At 31.0% G+C, this 22,859-nt stretch overlaps 1 protein-coding gene and 1 long non-coding RNA gene across 2 annotated transcripts; one reads left to right on the top strand and one right to left on the bottom strand.

Moving 5' to 3' along the window:
- The first annotated feature begins 1,840 nt into the window (after positions 1-1,840).
- Positions 1,841-22,779, top strand: LOC122524271. Its single transcript, XM_043646419.1, has 20 exons — positions 1,841-2,580; positions 2,704-2,992; positions 5,029-5,212; positions 5,431-5,497; positions 6,257-6,327; positions 6,720-13,804; positions 13,889-14,019; positions 14,121-14,939; positions 15,028-15,148; positions 15,265-15,392; positions 15,475-15,618; positions 15,705-17,090; positions 17,174-17,583; positions 17,677-17,910; positions 18,694-19,602; positions 19,833-19,962; positions 20,037-20,232; positions 20,338-20,444; positions 20,556-20,835; positions 20,948-22,779. Exons 2-20 carry the CDS (start codon positions 2,980-2,982, stop codon positions 22,639-22,641), a joined length of 14,109 nt encoding a protein of 4,702 aa, XP_043502354.1. The 5' UTR covers positions 1,841-2,580; positions 2,704-2,979; the 3' UTR covers positions 22,642-22,779.
- On the bottom strand, positions 4,148-4,819 carry LOC122524403. Its single transcript, XR_006305529.1, has 2 exons — positions 4,461-4,819; positions 4,148-4,330 (listed from the first exon to the last, which is right to left on the bottom strand). It is a non-coding gene; the product is annotated as an uncharacterized LOC122524403 (long non-coding RNA).
- Positions 22,780-22,859: the final 80 nt, after the last annotated feature.

Genomic DNA, 22,859 nt, shown 5'->3' with positions numbered 1-22,859 from the left:
AAACTAATGAAAAAAAGACGGAAAGATGACCGCCAACATTAGACAATTTCATTCCTTTCTCACTTTCTTCATATGTTGTATTATTTATTTTTATTTTCTTAGTTTATATTCGTTTAAAATATCGCATTTTATAATAAGCGTATATCATTGGCTATATTTTCAATGAGATATTAGAAGATTCTATTTCCATTTATACTCATTACGTAATTTATACCGATTATAATGTTACGAGCTGTATTAAAAATATTAAACGCGTCCTACCCAATATTATTAGGAAAACTGTATTATAAACAGCATTAGCTACTGAGGAAAGTGAAAACAGTCTAATAAAAAATTCTTTATTTACGAAAAGATATACAACATCATTTAAAGATTAATTATTAGAAATTAGATAAAAGATAGAATGATTTTATATATAGTTATACTTTTATATTTTTGTCGATTATTATATTTCCAATTAATTTAAATAATTATGTAGACAGAGAAATCTCGTTTCTTCTACTTTCTTCTAATCGATGGAAATTTATCTATAATATTAAAGCGAAATGTATAACATCTATGAATATGTATGGTATATGATATATTATAATATAAATATATCATATATCATATATCATATATCATATATATAATATAAATTGATCTCTTAATATTTCCTTATTGAACTTTTGAAGTTTAAAAAAACGTCCATAATTATCAGAAAAAAAAGAAATCGCAGGAATGAATTATTACTATTATACAAACAAAATTTACTTAAGTATATGATTTAGAATGAATTCAATGTGTGTAGAAGTGTATGTGTTTGTAAAACGTTTGTGTATTCCATCTGAGCCTTTAACGAGAGAGAGAGGCTACAACATATTATCGCCCAAATTATTTACTGAATGGAATAATTAGGAGAGAGACCTATGTGTTTTGTTTCTATTTTTTAATTTTGCAAAAATACTCACGTTTATATTTGATCTCTAATTAAAAGACAAAAAAAAAGAAAAAGAAGGGTTTTTGGTTTCATTTAGTTTTACGGTGAGATAATAACGAGTGTCTTGTTTTAGGGAATATACGCATATATATAAATATATATATATACATCCACGCGTTGATTACGTGTACGTATATACGTTATAATCAAAGTAGTTTTATAGCCATAGTGCAATAAAAAAGAAAAGTTTCTTACAAAATTTTAAAAAATCTTATAAATGTTTAAGATTTTTGAAATTTAGTGACAAGCACCACGTATCTCTCCAATTAATTAATCATAATTCAGTTTAAAAGAGGGTTTCATCGTGTTAAAAAAGAAAAAACGATTTATTATAAGTTCGTATAGTTAAATCAGAAATTCCTTTGTAAATAATTCATGTTTCTCTAAGCGTAAGATAAAAAAAAAAAGATAAAAAAATTGCGAAAGGATTTACTACTCTAGGTTCATGCGTCGCGAAGATCGATCATTGTAAATAAAGTTATTATTAGAAACTTTAGATTATATTGCATCTATAAAAATGTCAAAAACGAATTAAACGAAAAAAAATGAAAAAAAAGAAAAAAGGAGAAAAATAAATACAAAGAATTGTAATTATAATTTAAACTTGAGATATTTTCTCGTTCATTTTCAATTAAGAGTATCGATCGTATACGACGAATATATTAAATATAAATATAGAATTTGAGAGATGCCTTGTAGACAATAAAATAATATTACGTATATGAATGTTATAAAATCGTTTAAAAAAAAAAAAAAAAAAAAACAAAAAAAATAAGAAGAAAAACTATTCAAAATTTATCTTCGAGATATCGAGATAAAAAAAGAATTGTATAGATGATAAATGTTTGTAATTTTCATCGCGAGATGTCACAACTGTTGAATTTATACGACCAGTAGTGGTGGTGTGGTGTGGCGAATGGTGATGGTAGTTCAAGGAAAAAAGTAATGCCGGATGTCGCTGTATTCTTGCAACGATTTGCAAATGGCAGATCAATGCAGGAAAGAGAATTCCGTGGCTTGTGTTTAATATTTGAAAAAAAGAAATAGATTGAACTAGTGTCCATAGTAATAATCGAAAGTATATAACAACATGATACATATTGAGTTGTTCCATTAATGGGGGTTTTAAAAATATTAGCGTTTAGAATCGTGTGAGAGACGATGTTAGTAGAAAGTAATATCGTTATTTCAGTTGCATCTTATTTTTGATCAAGATACTGACAAAACGCAACAAAATAAGTTATCTTTTTGATTATCCGACGACGATACAACGACGACGCTACGATGAAGACTTGACGCATAGGAATGCGCGCGCTCGCGCACTCGCGTGTACGTGAACAATTAACGCATCGTACACATACGCATAGGACACACATACACGAATATCGCATTATTCGTACCATCCATTTTTGTTAAAAGGAAACAGTTTAAAAGAGTAGTAGTAACGAAAGAGAAACTTATGTCATAGAAGAACGTAGATCGCAGTGACGACAGATAGATATTAAGGTGATAGAGAATCGTTTTTAATCCACTTCGTTATACACGTACATCTACCTATCAATAGTCATAATAAACTATTATTCTTGGTAATACTGTGTACGGTAAGTACTGTAATCAAACTCGGTTTATTAAAACGAAGCCTCTGGCTAGCATTCTTTTGCATTCGCGATGGGTAGGTCATTGAATTGTCGGTTATACTAGTCCTTCATTTTATCGAATCCTAGGAGACGGATTCTCGGTATATTGCATAGATCGAGAGAGATGGCAGGATATGACACTTGAAGAAAGAAGGAAGAAAAGATAATACGTATAGAAAACGTTTTAACGTGACAAAGAGATTAACTACGCTACGAATATAAATATCGGTTAACACAAAAGAAATATATTCATTGTATCGCCTGGAAATTAATTTAAAATATCATCGAAGCGACTGATCCCTCGTTGCCTAGACTTTATTAAAAGAATTCAACCAGTCTACGAAAGCAGATGTCTCGATTGTAATGAGTGAAAAAGGTAAGTCGAATAAATAAAATTAAACAATTATTTATACGTCATCCATCCTCGATGGTAAAATATATATGTCGCCGTTGTGTCGTCGTCGTTGTTGAGACTAACGAGGTTGTGGTGGCGCCATAGATAGAGGCAGCCATTGTGCGCCCTTTGAGGCAGCCTTTCGACTTTACGTACACGACCATTTTCTCTTATACCTGTAACGAACATTCGAGAACTATACGGAGTCCTATACGTTCTTTGAATCCGTTAGGAACTGATTAAACTTACGCCATTTTCTTTTTCGGGGTTAACGCGAGTGCTTCTTATATGTCACAATGTAAATATATAGGCTTTTTATGATTTCTTTTTCGTGTTACAAGCGTTTAATATGAATATATATCAAACGTATTTTTTAATTCTATGCATAACAATGCATTATTAATTTAATTGTTGGTGATAACGTATGGTGTATAATTCGCAGTGTATTTTAATATAACACTAATAATTTTTATATCGAATGAACAGTTCGATTTTATACTTGTAATTAGTAGTTCATATCATAATTAAATATTGTTTTTCCTTGGGGTATAATGTATTGTTTAACTAAAGGATTCATTTCAACGAAAAAGCTTTATCAATTGTTTTTCTTCTCGGTTCTTTTGTTTTGTTTTTTTTTTCTTTTTTTTTTTTAATGACATCGATTTTCTCGGGTAAACTCTGACATTTTTCATAGAATACGAAATAGTTAATCGTAATATATATATGTGTATACTTGAATCACATATGTTTTAATAAGAATCAAAGAAAGGTAAAACAATGTATAAAGAGTGTACGTATAGGAACGTTCGTAAAGAGAATGAAACGATCCAATGGTTTTGTGTTTCAGTGTTCCTACGTCATGAATTTATATAGTGTTCGTTTAGTGTTGTGTCGTAATATTGTGAAACATTATCTTTATCGTAGACCATTATTTCTCACCTAAAGCTGAAGAAACAGATTTAGTGTTCATTGTGTTTAACGAGCTAACTTAGAAAATGTCTACAAGTGAAGATTAGTGAGAGTTCGGAAGTGACATATGAAATGTGCATAAGTGAGGTTGGTGGTTTTTTATGCATTCAATTAATGTGTTGAATATGTTTCTTGGCATGTTTAAAGAATACGTTTTTTACTTGAATGTACAATAAATAGTAACTTTATTATTTCTTCTCGATAATATTGCTACAAATAAAAGTAGCGTCAAAATGTAGATTGTGTGAGAGTTTCTTGTCCAGAAGTAAAGCTTTTTCTTTTGTAACGGATGTAACAACGCATGCATATTTCCACGCAGAATGGTCATCAACTTATCACGAGTGATCGTAACTATTATCAAGATTTTTAATTATCAAAAACAAATAAATACTTAGACGATAGTTTGTTGCACTTTTTAAGGTATTTAACTATTCTTTGATAAAACGTGCAAATGTGTGTAAACGTCGCAATAACTTTTTACCTTAACGCATTGTCCAACATAACAAAATGGCGTTGATCTACCCGTAATGGTGAACTATCTGATAGAGTCGGCAATTTCTTCTTATATAATGCAAATAGATTTTCCTTTAGTAATATATATATATATGTAAACATTTTTTTAAAAACAATATGCATTAAAGCACGCGAATTTATGAATACTTTCGTACATTAATACGCGGAAGTATGATTTAAGAAAGATGTTGCTAGGGTTTTACGGTGTCGCCACCTACGTCTTCAACATTTTCCAGAAATGGACAGTACAGTTCAGAAGTTTGATACGTTAAATATAGATCCGAAGTATTTTGTGATAAAATAATTCTTTCCGGATTATTTAATTAATTGTAATTATATTATATATATATATATATATATATAACATATTTATTTCATTTTTACAAATTCGATGTAATTCTTATATGCACTTACATACACTTTATAACACAAATACGTGTAGATTTTTTGCTCCCTATATCTCTTCAGTTTTCTCTTATTTCTTCTTTTTATATAGAAATATAGCATAGTTAAGAAATATTTTTATGTTGATACAGGTAAATTAAAAGAAAACGAAGAGAAGATGGACGAATATAGTAAGAAATTCGCAGAAATGCAAAAATACATTCCGTTTTTAGAAGCTATGATCGAGAGGTTACAAAATGTTAAGGACGAGTCAAGAGAGATTCAATTGCAAAAGATGGAAAGTCTTCATGGAATTTTGTCTAATAGTAAACGGAAGTACGTCGCATTTCTATATTTTGTTTAACATAATATTGCGTAACGGTGAACAATTTATTAGATAAATTTAGTAATTAATAGATATTTTTTTCTTTTTATTTTGCATTTGTGCGTATACGCAAATTGTCAAAATAATTTTTTTGGTACAAACTATGATAATTACAAACATATATTATTATATTTTATAAATACTGATAGTTGATTTATTAATGGAACAGGTTAAAGATAGAAACTCTAAAAAGATGCGAAGATGTTCTACAAAAGTTGTACAATAAAGTTGAAAAGGTAGGTAATCTTATTTATCATGTAATTTTCATTTACACATGTTCATTGTAATATTTTAAATACAGATTTTGCATTCCAAATTCTCGTTTCTGGAAGTTAAGTTCACCCGTTTGCAAATCAAATTTTTACCTTTTTGGAGTGCAAATCTTGTATAAATATATATATATTTTTTCTTTTAACGAATGAATATTTTGTCATTGTTATATTATTTTTGGACGTTTTATATCACTTTATTCATAATCTTATCCCTTGTACGAATTTATGAAGGGCAAATGTAGTTTTTCCTATTAATTTTTTGTTCATTTTATTTTTTATTTATAACATTAATAAACATCATTCATACATAAATATATGTGCAAAACATCAAGTTCACAAAACATTAAATGTGTTATCTATGGCTTTATAGATTTATTTCACTACTAATTCTACGTCCACAATATTGTTTCACTTAATGCATTGTAGACTGCAAATTACATAATTATTATTATTATTATTATTATTATTATTATTATTATTATTATATATATGTATATACAACAAGTTGTATAAGTATTATTCGCACAAATTGTAATTCTATATTGCCATTGCACAAAATTTGTTTGATTAATGGTATTATGGTGTGTTAATCTATTCCAACTTTAAAAAGGCTATTATGGATGTTTCTCTATCTCTCTATCGCTCTGTATTTTTTAGTTATTTCAGGCTTTCGTAGAGTGCATGTTTTATTAGTGTATTTTAATTATTCTAATTCGACACGAGTTTCAGGGAAATACACCAGGTATTCACGCGTCAAACAAAAAATCCGAGGACGTTGGTTCGCAGCCGACAGCGTATGTATAGAAATTTTTCAATTTGATAATATTTAATGTAAAACAAAAATTTATTTCTTTATAAAAAAAAGCACATGTAAAATAAATTATTATTTTTATCATTTTGCATTCGCTGTACGTAAAAATATCTTCGATTTACAATTGATTATAAAGATACATGCATATATGTATAAAGTACTGAACAGAATTTTTTGCACAAATTATATTTTCCTATAAAATTTCTGTAAATATATGTAAAAGAAAGATATACATTAAATATAACGAAGTTAATAAAGAATCATACGTTTTACATATGTAATGAAAATTTAAGAAATGAAATTATAGGAAAATTCTATTTGTGTCAATACTTTTATTAGATGCATAGCAATAGAATAGGACAATATATTTTTCAGTTCATCGAACGATGAAAATCGTAACAAGAAGAACAATGAATCAACCGAAACTGAAGCCATGACATCAAAAGCAGCGGTGGAAGAAACTCCGGCCAGCCCGAGTCCTCCAGTGAGTCCTGAAACGGTTTCTCAAACGGCCCCAATAATTATACCTACAGAAAGAAGCGTAGATTCGATATTGGAACTCTGCGATGAGCATATAAATTTGAATGAAATGGATATGTCTCACAGCATTAAACCAATCATAATACCGACTGAACGTAGTTGTGATATAGGTAGACACTCGCCGAATTCGAGAATTGGTTCGATTGATAACGAAGATACCGATGATCTTACCTGTTCCGAATGGGATATGTTAGAAGAATCTGAGGTACAAAGTCCTAAATTTATTAGAGGTTCCTGGAAGCCTGTGGTTACTAGTAGTAATCATGATACTACTCCGAACACGACTAAAATAAGTTTCAATTTAACGCCAAAAGTGGCAGATACGCAAATGCTAACAAAATCACGGCACATAGTCACCGTTCCAGTACCTTCGTTAGGAGGTTCCAGAAGGCTGCCGTCGGTTTTAGAAAAAAATATAATGACTGGATTAGATTTAGACGCAATTAATTCTAATCCTAAACCAGAATCGCCCATCAACGTTCCAGAAGCTTTACTTAAATCACCCGATCAAGAGATTTTGTTCTCTAAACATAAGAATATTTCATCAAGGGCAAAGGATGGTGGATTTTCCACACCAAAATCAAACTCAAAGCCACCAGCCATGCTAGTTTCACCGCCACCTGTCTCAACTGAACCACCGCTCTCTATCGAGGATTTAGCCGAATTACTAAACGAGGAAGAAGACACAGATGATAATAAGAAGAAAGATGATCAATCGCAAGATAATTCGGATCTTAAAAGATTAGGATTGGGGGACAAGCCAGCAGAAGAAACTCCAACAAAGAAGGATAACAACAAAAAAGTATGTAACAATATTGATTTAAATACGTCCAAACAATTTTCGCTTTCTCAAGACGAAATTGATCGGGAAAGCGACAAACGTTGGGAAGAAACAGACAAACATATTATTAAACTTACACCAAGGAAACATTTGCCTAATTCAATGCACATATCGTTAAATGCAAAATCGGAAACTTTAAAATCAAACGAAGTAAAGGGTCTACCATCGTCCCATCAACATAATTTCTCTTCAAATATTGATAAGTCACTTGACCATAGACATCGATCATCTTCGCCATCTTATAAAGTAGAATTACGTTACCCTGAAAATTATGATAGATATCAACGCCAAATGCGTGATAATGCCAATGATAAAATGTTGAATGTGCATCCTCGTTTGCAAGATGAAGAAATGGGAGGAAACGTGCATATTTCGCATGGCGGTCCTGTTGTACAAGAGGACAGAAATGCAATGCTGTATCAAAGACGTGCGCAAACTCCTATCTCAGGAGATGGGCCAAGAGTAGATCCTTCGAGCCAACAGGAACATTTTAATCGGCAATCTGTAAACCAGTCTTTATGGCCATCTCATCTTCCCTCAAATCAAAATGATTTTTATAATTCTCAGTGGAATTCTCCTAATAATTACAATGCAATAGGCAATAACTCGATGCAAAGTATACCAATGCCTAATTCCATGTATCAACAACATAACATGGGAATGCACCAAGATATGTGGAATTCTGGAATTCCAAACTCAGCTCCTATGGATTCACATCCAATTAACGATTCGCCGATTAGATCAAATCATTATGGAATGAGACCACTATTGAATAATCAGCTTTCACAGGGTCAAGAAGTTGGTGGTCACGATGATTCTTCAATAATACCACCTCTGTTATCCCCTACCAATTACCCTCCTCAATATAGAGGCTTTCATGATGTCCCCTTTGATAGACCCGTTGATTATCCGATTGCAAGACAATCATGGGATCAACCAATAAACAGGTCGAATGAATCGTCTTATCGAAATGATTCCGAAATAGGTTGTTCGGATGGGATGATGGGAATGTCTAGTTCATATTCAAGACCAAGTACACCTTGTCCTTGGAATAATAGAGATAGGGATCGATCTAATCGAGGTAGAAGTAGAGACAGTTATTACAATGATAATAGATGCAGAGGAGAAGGAAGGAAAAGTTTTAATCGCGATAATCGCTCTAGATCTGATCGAGGAATTAGAGATATGGGACAACACAATGATTGGGACAATTGTAATCGATTTAATAGGGAAAGTCGAATCGTTGTTTCGGATAGAGATCCACGAATTCGAACAGAACACAGTACATCGTCCGTAAATTCAAATCATAATCGAGAAAGTAGTAGTAGTAACAATAGTAGTGGTTCTAATAGGGATCCACGTCTGACCAAGGATAAGCATTCTAATTCGAATAAATTTAAAGATAATGCATATCCAAATAGAGATCCCAGAAAAAAACGTACAGTATCATCTTTGGCGTTACCTTTGACGCTACGAAAAATGAAACAAAAGTCGAAATTGAAAAAGAATGGAAGTCACAATAAACGTAATTCAGATAACAATGGCAAACAAACAAACAACGACAAAACATCCATAGATAAAATGCAATCTCCTCTAGAAAGTTTATACGGTGTTATCGATACAAAAGGTAAGGGTGGTCGTTCTTATGGATTACAAAAATTCAAAATACCAAAGATCAAACGATCAGAACAGTCTACTCATTCGTTGAGTAATAAAACAAATGAAGAGAAAAAATCTAACAAAGATAAAAAGAGCTCGGACAAAGACGATACGTCTTCTGAAGTTACGAGCAGTAGCGATGTGGCGAGCTCGAAAGAAAATTGGGACGCGGATGATAGTATTATTGAAGTAATACCTTCAAAAAATGAAGATGTTGCATCAGTGATAGAAACAACGAATGAGAAGAAAGATATTGCATCGCCGACAACTTCAACAGTTGATAAAGATGAACCAAAATTCGAGGAGCCTGATTCAATAACCAATGCATCTGTGGCTACTTCCGAAATTATAGAAAATCCAAAGAAAGATGATACAGAAATAGACGGAGATAAAATAAAGGATGACCTTACCCAAGAATGGATCGAGGGTTTAATTAGGAAATCTTTAGAATGTGGTGAAGGAAAGAATTTGTATAAACAAGCTAAATTAATAAAAAAATTAGGCGAAGCATTGGAAGCTAAGAAATTAAAGAAAATTAAGAAGATCATTGAATCTGAATCTGAAAGTAGCAGTTCGGATAAGAATGCAGACGCTGAGATGAAAAAGGTACAAGTTAAGAAAAAGCGACGTGTTATTGTTTCTTCTGATAGTTCTGAAGAAGATTGTTTAGCTGAAAGATTGGGTATATTAAATAATTTATCTGATGAAAAAGACGAGAATAATGAACTCAATAAAGATAATAATATTAATTTAAACAGTAGTGATACAAATGCAAAGGATCAGAAAGAATCTCTTCAGACGTCTTCTGAATCTAAGGAACTTGTAAGTACAGATGAGAAATTAAATATTGATCATTTGAAAAGCTCCCCTACTGTTGTGGTAAAGTCTGAAATAACCGAAATGTCGGAAATTAATAACGATACGAATGAAATTGTCGAAAATAGCAATGATAACAAGAAAATTGAAGTCAAGGAGGATGATTTAGAAGAGAGACTAAAATGCACAGAAGAATTTAATGCAAATGAACAATTTACATTAATCGAAAATACTTCTATAAAGAATGAAACCATTGAAGATAAAGAAAGTGGTTTTAAAATGTCCAAACCAAAAACAAAAAGAAGAAATTCTTTGGAAATGTTACAGGAAGATATTCGAGAAATGTTTATTAGCGAAGGTGTGGTAACTGCTACTGGGCATCGTATGTGTCGAGTTTTGAAAGAAAATCAAACGAGTACTTCTACTACAATTATGTCTACGAGTAACTTGAATTCGATATCCAAAAAATCAGAAGCAAGCAAACCATTGACTAAGCAGAATAATGTGGAAATAGAAAGTAAAGAACAAGTATTAAATATCTCTAAATCAAAGAAAGTTCCTAGAATTCGAAATAACCAAAAGTTAAGTAAAACTAAATGCAAGAATAAAAAGGAAATACCAAGGCTTACACGTCAACGTTTGAAGGAAAAAGCTTCCAGCTCTGATAGCGAGGAAGATCAACCTTTATCTTTGCGAACTAATAATCGAGAATGGAGTAGTAACAAAAATTTCGATGTTTCTAAAGAAGAAGATGAAAAGTATCAAGATGCCGAAGTTCTACGTAGAAGTAAACGTGTACTTCATAAAGAAATTCCTAAAGAGGCTCGAGTTCTTATAGAAAAAACGGATATTGTCAAACTCGAATTTTCCAAGACAATGTTTGATAGTTCTTCGGACGAAAGTTTTGGTATAGATGTGGCAAAATTAACCACTGCTATAGATAATTCACTTAATACAGAAAAAGAACCAAATCATAGCTCACTGCAAATAGCATCTCCTAAGATTAGTAGATCAAACATTCTCTCTAAGAAGGGTTTAAAAAAAAAACGTTCAACACTTCTCAGTGTCGATAAAATTGAAGATGTTGCATCGATTACGGACGAAGAAAGTATTGTTTCGGATATCTCCTTGTCAAGTAGTATAGCTTCTGGAAAGAAAGTTAATAATAATCTTGATAAACCAAATAACAGTAAAGTATTATTAGATGGTAATACTGTAGAAGAACTAGTATCTTCCAAAGCAAACAAAAACGTATCTAAATTAGAGAAAATAAGCGACGTTGATGCTGATGATGATGTAAATGATTCTATACGTATTGAGCAAAGTCAAAAGAAAATTTCAGTTAGAAGAAAAAGAAAGAAATTAAATTGGCAGATGGGGATTTTATCAAAAAAGAAAAGGAAAAAGGTGTCACCTACGGTACAAGTAGAATCTGATCGAATTATCCCGGAAATTCAAGGTACACTTAAGAAAGTAGATGTTCAAAAAGATAAGCCTGATGTAATAGAAAAGTTGGAAAATCCAGGTTATGAAATTAATAAGGCCGAAGATAATGTTATAAATGGTGAAGAAAATAATAAGAAAAAAGATACTAAACAAAAAACTAAAGAAAAAGATTGTGCAAATGCACCTTTAGTGTCCCCTACACGTGACGTGAAAAATAGTGTAATCAAAACAGAAAAAACAAAGCATGATAAACAATGCATACAATGGCCTAATTTAAGCATAGAAGAATTAATTGAATATGCTTGGTCAGGTCATGAAAGATATAAGTGCTTATTTTGTCCGTTTAATGGTAAAAGTATTATTCATCATTATAAATTGAATCATCCTGGAAATGAAGTTTCAATATCTAGATTAAAATCAAAAGAAGCATATTTTGCAATAGAAGAAGCTAAAAATAATAATTATGAAGAGACATGTACAAAATTTTCAGAGATGAAGTCTTATTCATTTAATTGTAGATTTTGTTATTTCAATATCAAAGGAACTAAAGATGTTGCCATTGAAGCATTTTATGAACATTGTACAGCACATACTGGAGAATATAGATTTCAATGTAAGAAATGTTCTTATGAAACTATTACTAAACCATCTATGCGTACTCATTATTATAAACTTTGTCGCAAATATAGTGGTACTTTTAATAATATCGTAAAAATAGATCCAATACCAAAAGAGAACGGTCTATATGGATACTTGTGTTCGGCATGCAATTATGTACAATTAAAAAAAATCAATCTTCAGAAACATTTGAAAATTTGGCATCTCTGTGACACGGATGTAAATATTATTAAGATAAATATGTCTGCTGACGTGACTGACATTACAAGCCTAATTTCATTAATTAACCAAGATTTGAAATTGAAGGTTGAAACAAATGAAACTTCTGAATCAGTAGAACAAGAAATGAAGAACGAACAAAAGAAGGATGCACAGGTTGTTTCTAATAATGATGATGTAAATACAATTATTCAGACACAAGATATTTCTAAACAGAAAAATAAAGAGGATAAAATGAAAAAAAAATCTACGACTAATAAAAATAAGTCGAATATTGCATCTAAGGCTGAAACACAATCGACACTGCCTGAAAAGGGATCAGAAGAACTGACAATATCGAATACTATTAATAATAAATTAAGTGTATTCGTATGTCCGCCTGAGTTAGAGCGTAAGGAAGTAGAAATTCAATTGGAACGAAAAAAGAAAATGCAAGAAATTGTTGAAAACTTTGGCATTAAAGTACATAAAGATATTTCCGAAAAGAAGAGATCTATTATCGACACTCTAAAAGATAAAATGAAAACGAATGTGCAAAAAGAATATAGTCAGAATAAAAATCTTATTTCAACAAGCAATGTTTCCGAATTATGTCTTTCAAACGACTCTGTTTCTTCTACTAGTTCAACACAATCTCAAAGTAATACAAAGACAATGGAGTTATCTATATCAAATACCAAAACAATAAATCAGGAAGACACGTTAAAATTTGCCAAATTAAAAAAAATAAATGAGCAAGATAATATTATAGATGTGATTGAAAATAATTCAAATCTCAGTTCTGAAAAAATAGATGTCCAAGATCCCTCGCTATCCACAAATGTTGATAATAAGACGGTTGAAAATGAAATTGAGGCAAGCGATAATGAAACTACTAGAGAGTCTGCAACCATTTATGATTCAGATTCTAGTAGCGAGCAAACGGACACAGAAATAACTACAGATGTAAACACAATATTAAAAGAAACTTCCAATATTACTGCATCGTCAAAAGATCCGATGATGACAACCATACAAAGACTTGCCGCTCAATTACAAAGTACAAAATCACGTGATGAAGATGCATCTGAAAATTCTACTAGTACTCTAATTGATAATATCAACATTACATTTATACCAAAACCTCCAAATGTAATACCTATTTCCAGCCTTAAACATTTGTTTGATAAACAAAATCAAACAATACACGAATTTACAAATTCGGTCGCAAATAATGACAATGAACCAAAAAGTTTCCTCAGATTCAGACGTTTAAGCGGTGATATGCTTTCTGTGCCTACTCAACCTTCAGAAAATCAAGAAGACAGGCCATCTTTAAGTGGTAATTAATTAAAGAGTCATGTATAGTTATATATACAAATTATACTATTTTATATATCTTTAATATTTGTATATTTTTTATTAGCTGCGAGTCAATCTGATACTGTAGGTGACGTATTACAAACGGATACAGAAGAAGAATGTTCATTCTTAAAAATCGAGAATGTAGTTAGTCTTGCACCATCTACTGAAAGTGCCGAAAGTGAAAATACTATTGTAAGTATCTTCCAAAATATTTATTAATGTTAATTTTAAGTATAAGATCAAATTTGTATAATAATATCAAAAAGTTATTAATATAATATATTCTCTTTTAGATAAATGATATCAGAAAAGCTGTTGAAACTTTGTCAGTTAAACATCAAACAGTTTCATTGTTAAAAACTTCTAATCAACCATTGATTTTAAAAAGAATTAATCCTGTGGCTATAAGACCAGCAATTGGAACACCGGGTGTTTCTCATGAACCTTTAACAATAATACCACTCAAAACAGTCAAAACAGTCAAAGCAGACAAATCAGACAAATCAGACAAACAAGTCAAATCAGTCAAACCACTGATACCTAAACCATCAACAACTACTACCAATTTCATACCTATTGTCCCAAAGTCACAGATAATTCAAATAGAACATAATCAATTACCATTTCAAGTATCTGTTGGTAAAGGTACTACTTTATCACCAATAACTACTCATATTGCGGGATCGAACTCTCCATCTTTTACAAATCCAAATTACAAAATTTTAAAAGTGATTAAAACGACGCCTTCTCTTAGAGCAAAGGATGTAATAACTAAGTCAACAGTAGATAAATTGAAAACTGCCGACTCTTATAAGGCCATGTTAAAACCTCAAAAACTCAGTCACTTGTATAAATGTATGGGTCGTAGTTGTTCTTTTACATCAGATTCTGAAATTTTATTTTGCGAACATTACAATCTACATGTGATAGCTCTAGTGAATATAAATGATCCTTCTCTACATGATTATAAAAAATGTGCCTATTGTTATATGGTTCTAAGCGATAGCACGCAAATGCTAAACCACATAAATGAGAAGCATTCACATTGTCGTTATCAATGTAATTGCTGTTTTTATAGAGCAATTACACCATCTTATGTACAAATACATCAGGTATTTTAAAAACAAAACTATTCGTAAATTTTTAGATGTATATATTTCATTATTCTTGTTTATTACTTCAATATTATAATTTTTCTAGGCGATATCTCACGCAAACAACGCACATACTGGCATTTTGCTCGGTAAAAAAAAAAAAGATATTCCGACTAAAGAAGATTTTAATCGTCGTGACCATGTAGAACCGTTCATATGTCAACATGGTTTGTATGCTTTTTTTATTTTAAATAGAATTTATTTCTATTTCGTTTCTTTTTCTTCTTTTTATGTTCGTACTTCAATTGAAATCTTTAGCGTAAAATATGAATTTTATTTTCAGAATGTGACAAGATTTTTTATACACCAGATGCATTCTTGAATCATTTAAAAGCAAAGCATGCTAATTCACCTGGTTATAGGTGTCACTTATGTCACTCATCATACATGAAACCATATCATCTCATAACAGTATGTAATTAAATATATATAATATAATTATTTTTAGAATGCATGATTCTATGTTTATGTAATTATTCTTTATTATTTATAGCATTACAAAACTCATGGAATTAATAAACACCAATGCTTGTACTGTGTAAATGGTACAGACACATTTAGCGATATGCTTACCCATTTAAGTCTATTTCATTGTAATCGATTGCCACAAATTCTTGAACGTACTATATCAACAGAGGTATGGGGTAACTTTTTTGAGAAAGATTCTTTTATAAAAGAAATGATTTTAGCATTCGATTTAACTAATATCCAATAAAATTTCAGACACAAAAATCTACAGACGTAATAAATCGACTGTCAATAAGAACTCTGGACATGAAAACGTCCAGCACAGTGGTAGATCCAACTGAATATAACCAGGCAAATTCTGAATTGTTAGAAGAAGACATTTCTATATTGGATACGAAAGATGCAACGGATATGGTGACTAATTTATTTTTGAAGAGCAGTAATAAGGAAGGCAATTCTTCATCATCTAATAAAAGTTCTATGGGTTTTGCAAATAAATCTTCAGACATAATAAATAATTCTAATAGTTGCAATTCTTCGTCATCTAATAAAAGTTCTATGGGTTTTACAAATAAATCTTCAGACATAATAAATAATTCTAATAATTGCAATTCTTCGTCATCTAATAAAAGTTCTATGGGTTTTATAAATAAATCTTCAGACATAATAAATAATTCTAATAATTGCAATTGTTCGTCATCTAATAAAAGTTCTATGGATTTTACAAATAAATCTTCAGACGTAATAAAAAATTCTAATAGTTGCAATAAAGCTCTTCAATTAGAAAACAAAACATCAAACACAAATATTAATCCGGATGGAAAGTATCATATTTCAAGGCATATTCTTCATGAACCTGAATTACAATTATTATCTGGCGTAGATGGAGATATCAGTGCAGTAGATCCATTGCAATTAACAAATTCATTAGATTGTGCGGATGAATACGTCAATATCAATGTTTTAGACAATCCTAATTTCGTGAAAAATTTGGCTAATCAAAACAACTGTTCCGCTAGTAAGAAGTCTTCAATTAATGAAAACAAAACAGACGACAGTGATATAGAAATATTAGATCATATTGAAATTGCACAAGACGATAAGAAAAACATAAAAGTAAAGTTAAACCAAAGCAATAAGGAGGATGTCCAAGAAACATCAAATATAATTTCGGCTGAAAAGCAAGAAATAAATATAACTCATAACATAGAAGCCTCGAATAGCCCTGATGTTTTAAATACTAATGTTAAATCAGTAAAACCCTTGACTTTGGAAGATATTAAAGATACAGGTTGTACAGGAAATGAATTGTATAAATGTGGCTATGAAAATTGTGATTTCAATGCTATTAATTCCACTATTCTTCGAGGACATATGAAAAAGTGTAGTAATAAAACAGTTGATAAGAATTCAAGTTGTGTACACTGCAAGAGACGTTTTGTTAAAGTTGGCTTTTTACTTGAACATTTAAAACTACATGAATTAAAACGTTTTGGTTGTTCACTATGTGATGCACGGTTTAGTGTTTCTTATCAAGCCAATGCTCATATGAAAACAAAGCATAAAGTTCAATGCTGTAAAGTCATTCCTGCTGATCCAAAAAATCCTTCAGCCGATGGCCTTTTTATTGTACAACATATCGTAAGTGAACAATAGCAACGTAATAAGTGTTATCTTATTAGTTTAAATTTCATAATAATACATTTTAATCTTGTTTTACACAGTGGCCTAAAGAACGAAAAGGTAAAAGACGAAAAGGGGTAAGAGCATCGGAAAAAGATTTTGACAAAACTGTTGATAACGAAAAATTAATTTTTGGTCCTGACGAGATAGAATTGTTGCCTCGTCAAGCGATATATAATCGTGAGATACAATGTGCTGTTTGTCCTTATACTACTAAAGTTAGAACTAATATTATTAGACATTTGCAACTTCATGCTAAAGACGAAACTGTACCAGAAATTGGTCCAGTCAATCCAGTACCTTGTTTAGATAAAAAAGAAAGAATGTTCGACAAAATGGTCAATCTTGCAAGTAGTTCTCATCAAAATGGTCGAATGGGAGGAAAACCTAAAGACTCTGAAAAAGATAACGATGAGAGTTTTATACCTAAATTTGTACCAGAGCATAAAAGGTATTATAAAGTATACGCGATTGTTACAAGCCAATTTGATTTTAGTATTTTTAATATAATTGTATCATTAATTATCTTTTGTTTTATTTGTAGATACGTATGCAGCGTAACAGAATGTAATTATCTTACTGTCGACGAAGCTATGTTACGTTACCATTTAAAAGCATTGCATTCTGATGAACAGTACTTCCGATGCCCACATTGTCCACAACCATCTCCGGGCCAAGAAGTACAGAACATAGCAATTGATAAAATGGGAGTTCATTTGAAAATGCATGATACTAGACTTTATAAATGTTCTCATTGTAATCATCATCACTATCATAGGTTTGTTATATTATTATTTTATTTTGTCAGCTTAGATATATATGATTTTTATTTAATAGAAATGACAATTCAAACATATGACAAGTGTAAGACATAAAATTAATGAAAAATAACAGTCAAACTCTTTCAATATTCTATAATATTAACACTTTGCCGGCCGGCGACACCACAGTGGTGTTGTGAGCACAGTATCGCTCGGGGTCGGAGACAACACTTAAGTGTCTTTAGCTTTCGTCTGGTGTTCGAAACGATCGCATTTTATTTTCATATTTAAAAAAATTAATGAGAAAACGTCGAAATTTCAACCATCATATCGGGCTATTACTTCCAAGAACGACCGATCGTAAGCGAAGTAATCCGAAGTATAAGCACTGCCGGCGCCAAGCGAAGAAATTTTTTCGAAACGCCCGGACGTCAAAGGGTGCGTTCCACTAAGCGCTCACAACGATCACGCTCACGACCACAGTTTTTCCCGTTCCACTTACCTACGAGCGTTACTGTCGTAAATTCAAGTGGAATGGACTATGGTATTTTCTCAACGCTCACTACGACCCACGTTTTCAGATGGGTCGTTGTGAGCTTCGCGTGAGCGTTAGTAATGACGTCATGAGTGACGTTTTAAAGTGACGTTTCTAAAGGAACATTTTGATCGTTGTGAGCGCTTAGTGGAACGCACCCAAAGTGTTAATTACTTCTGTTTAACACTTGTCAGATGTTTTATATATGTTATTAAATATATGATGCATTGGATATGCTCTCTGATAGTGATGGAATGTTGTATAGGCATATCATTGAGAGACATCTTTCTGATAAACATCCGGAGAAAAGACCATTTGTCAAGGTAATTAGGGAATTAGAAAATACAGAAAATAACATTCAACAACCAGCTCAAGAAAAAATAGAAAAAGAAATTCCAGATCCAGATGGTAACCATTGGAAATGTAATATTTGTGAATTTAAATGTGTTTACAAAACTGAAATGATATCTCATTTATCTCTAACTCACGAAGAAAAGACTCAATTCAAATGTACTGCCTGCGGTTATAAGACAAATGTAAAAGTACTTCTCGAACAACATATTACCTTCAAACATGTGGGTGAACCAAGTATTATTAATTATATCATGAATTATGAAAAAATAAAAGGTATAAGTAAAAAATCAGGGGATTCGGTTGAGCAAGGAGGACAAGATGAACCGTTCGATACTACTCCTCTTTGGAGAAGAGATATGCCACGAGTGAGACATATTCGTGGTATCCTTTTAGAGGATGAAGAAATGGTTTTAAGAACTGAAACATCTATCAAACAAGGAAAAAGAAAAAGTGATTCGGATCTAGCTTCTACTAAACCAGCCAAAATTAAACACGGCAAATCAGTTTCTTTAGATGAAAATAAGCATTGTAATGAAAAGTCAAAACGTTCTCTGTCGTGCGAGAAAATTGAAGCAAATAATTCTGTTGGAAGTGAAAGTAATACGTCGAAGGAAATAATCACGGATAATAGTGATATTTCACTTGAAAAAACACCATTGAAAGTAAATGCGAGTACAGAAATTGATGACGAATTAGAAGTATTTGGACCTTATGGAAGTCCTGTGAATAATTTGTATATGTGTACATTGTGTGATCAATACAAGACAAAATACAAGCACGATATGCGGGATCATCTTTACAGAGAATTAAATTACTCAAGGTAAATATGAACCACTCATTTGTTCAATCGATTAATTTCATAAAATAAAACGTAGAGAAAATTGATAAAATAATATATATTGTTATATCATTTATTATTGAACTATCATAAAAATTGTTTTCATTTAACACACGGTGTCAAGCCTAATTATTAATTAATAATAAGCTTGCTTGGGACTCAAATGTAAACATCGTATGATATATAATTAATATTTATTAATGCTCATTTAGATGGCATTGCAAAGGTTGTGGATTCTTATCTGTAAATCGTAATGCATTGTTGAAGCATTTTCAAAGACGTCACGGTGGAAGACGACCGGATCATGAACCTCTTTCTCCTGATTATTCTATTGAAAAATGGGTATGTTTACAAAATCGTACATTACATTGTAAGAACATCAAAGATTATTATATTATCAATTTTGTATTTTATAGGTCAGTACTTTGCTTAGGAAACAAACTGATATAATGAAAGGATTAATACCGAAACAAGATAATAAGAATAATAAAAATACCATTACGCCAGAAAAAAATAAGAATAAGTCTTCTGTTACTAAAAATAATTACAATATCATTAAGAAAGATGTTGAAATGTTAAAAAATGTATATTCAAAAAGAAAGAAGATAAGCTGTAACGTAACTAAAAAAATGAAAACTATTGATATAAATAGTAATGACGACAGTGATGATAAAGATAATGATAAGGATAAGAATAAGAATAAAGATAAAGATAAAGATAAAGATAAAGATAAAAGTAAGGATAAGGATATGGATATGGATATGGATATGGATATGGATATAGATAAAGATAAGGATAAGGATAAGGATAAAAATAAAGATAATGTTAATGCTGATGCTGATGCTGATGCTGATGCTGATGCTGATGCTGATGCTGATGCTGATGCTGATGCTGATGCTGATGGTAATGCTGATGCTGATGCTGATGCTGATGCTGATGCTGATGCTGATGCGGATGCCGATGCCGATGCCGATGCCGATGCCGATGCCGATGCCGATGCCGATGCCGATGCTAATGCTAATGCTAATGCTAATGCTAATGGTAAAGGTAATGGTAATGGTAATGGTAATGATAATAATGATTATGATGGTGAAAATGATGATGACGATGACGAAGATGACGATGATTATGATGATAATAGTAGCACCAAGAATCTTGTCATTAATACTAATGAATCAGGTCAAAAAAAAAATGTACAAGCAAAGAAAAGTAAAGGTAAATTTGACAAATCTTTTATCTATCGATATTTTATGTATATTATAAGTTTTTTTTTAATAATATAAATATTATAAATACGTTACTAATTAAATTAAAATATTTTATACAGATTTACTAAAGAATAATAAAAATTATCATTTAATTTGTAAACATTGCAAAATGAGATTTACTAGATTGAGTGGATTTAAATTACATGTGCAATTATCACATTTAAAATCTCTTCAATATCTTTGTCCATATTGCGATCGAAGCACCAGCAATGAAACCTCGATGCGTCTACATGTTCGTACAAAACATCCCGGTTTGGCTGAGAAAATCATTCATAATCCTTTGGAATTAACTGATGATTTTTGGATGAAGGAATATGGTATTATCAAAACGAAAGAACAGAAAAGAAGAACTCGAATAAGAGAGAGTTCAGCTGTTGGTAGAGATAAAACTGATCAAGTATCAAGTGAAATATTAAGAGATTGTAAACAGTGTGGTTTTATCGCTTTGAATCGTCATGAACTGGAAGTACATCTGAAAACGCACGGGCCAAAAACTGATTTTAAGTGTCAATATTGTGATTTTAATTGTGATTTAAAAGCAGATATTGAAAAACATTTGGGGACCAGTCATCCTCGTGTACCATCTAACATTACAGAAGTGTCTATGGAAAATATTGCATCTACTAGCAGTGATGTAAATGCAGAGAAATCTACAAATGATAACAAAGTTTTAAATAAAAATAATGAAAATTGTACAAATAATTGTGATTCAAAGGAAATAATAAGATACTCTTGCTTTTATTGCAAAATTCAAAGTAATACTTTAGATGTATTACGAAGCCATTGGAATTCAAGTCATCACACTTCGACAGTAATTAATTTAGAAGGGATACGAGTAAATCTTCCATTTAAATATAACGAAGTATACGTGCCAGTTCCAAACATAAAAAGTGGGGATAGTGATACTGAAATGACTGTGCAAACTGTTGATAGTAACGAAAGTAGAACATGGGTTTGTCAATGGTGCCACGAAGTATGTTATGCTGACTGCGAAATGAAAAATCATCAAAATATGTTTCATTCTCATTTACCATTTCATTTCAAAACCAAGTGTGGAAAAGAATTACATAAAGTATATGTTTGTCCAGAATGTTCTTTTAGAACAATTTTTATCAATTACATGAGAAAACATGTAACCAGACACATAAATTATTATAAATGTAGATATTGCCAAGAAACATTTGATAATCCAAACAAAGTCGAAACGCATAATAGAAATAAACATCCAGATTTCTCAGTTAAGATAGAAATTGCAACAAATTATAATGATATGTTGGAGAACATAATGGATAAAGTTTCGTGGAATAGCATAAATGAGACGGATTTTAGAGAAAAAGCAAGACAAGAGAAAAGGGCATTGAAACTAAAATCGAAAAATCCAGCGGTTGCAAGAAAATCTACAGCTAGGTCAACTATATGTGAACGCAATCATCCATACAAAGTAAAAGCTGTTGCTCGAAAATCTATAAATCCGCTACCAAAATATTCTACCGACACTAATTTTATACCTAGTAATTGTACAAATGATAGTGATTCGGACAAAACTTCGACCAACCAATATTCGTTTTATGGAATACCATCAAAACCTGTTAACTTAGGACAATTAAGCACATACATGGTAGTTGGAGGTCTTAGTATGAGAGTAAATTGTACTACTCTTGCTCAGCTGATAAATATTAATGCGTGCATTAAGCTTAACGATATTAAGTATGACCCTAAATATGTTTCTTTATTTTCAAAAGCAAATCAGTGAAATTTATCAATCAAATATCATTGCATCAACTATCAAAAATCATTTTATCTAGACAATATACAGTACAGCACAAGAATCTCGAATAATTATTTGAGCTATAAATATTTAATTAAATAAATAGTTTTTTTTATTATGACAGTATTCGCATATTTTTCATAATATTTATGTGCATTTTCATTGATTTTAATTACATATTTTATTTTTTTTATATTAGTAAC

Source organism: Polistes fuscatus, unplaced genomic scaffold, assembly GCF_010416935.1.
Source record: "Polistes fuscatus isolate 324 unplaced genomic scaffold, CU_Pfus_HIC Scaffold7, whole genome shotgun sequence".
NCBI lineage: Eukaryota > Metazoa > Arthropoda > Insecta > Hymenoptera > Vespidae > Polistes > Polistes fuscatus.
Note: the sequence above shows the minus strand (reverse complement) of the source record. Positions and strands in the feature narration are given on the sequence as shown.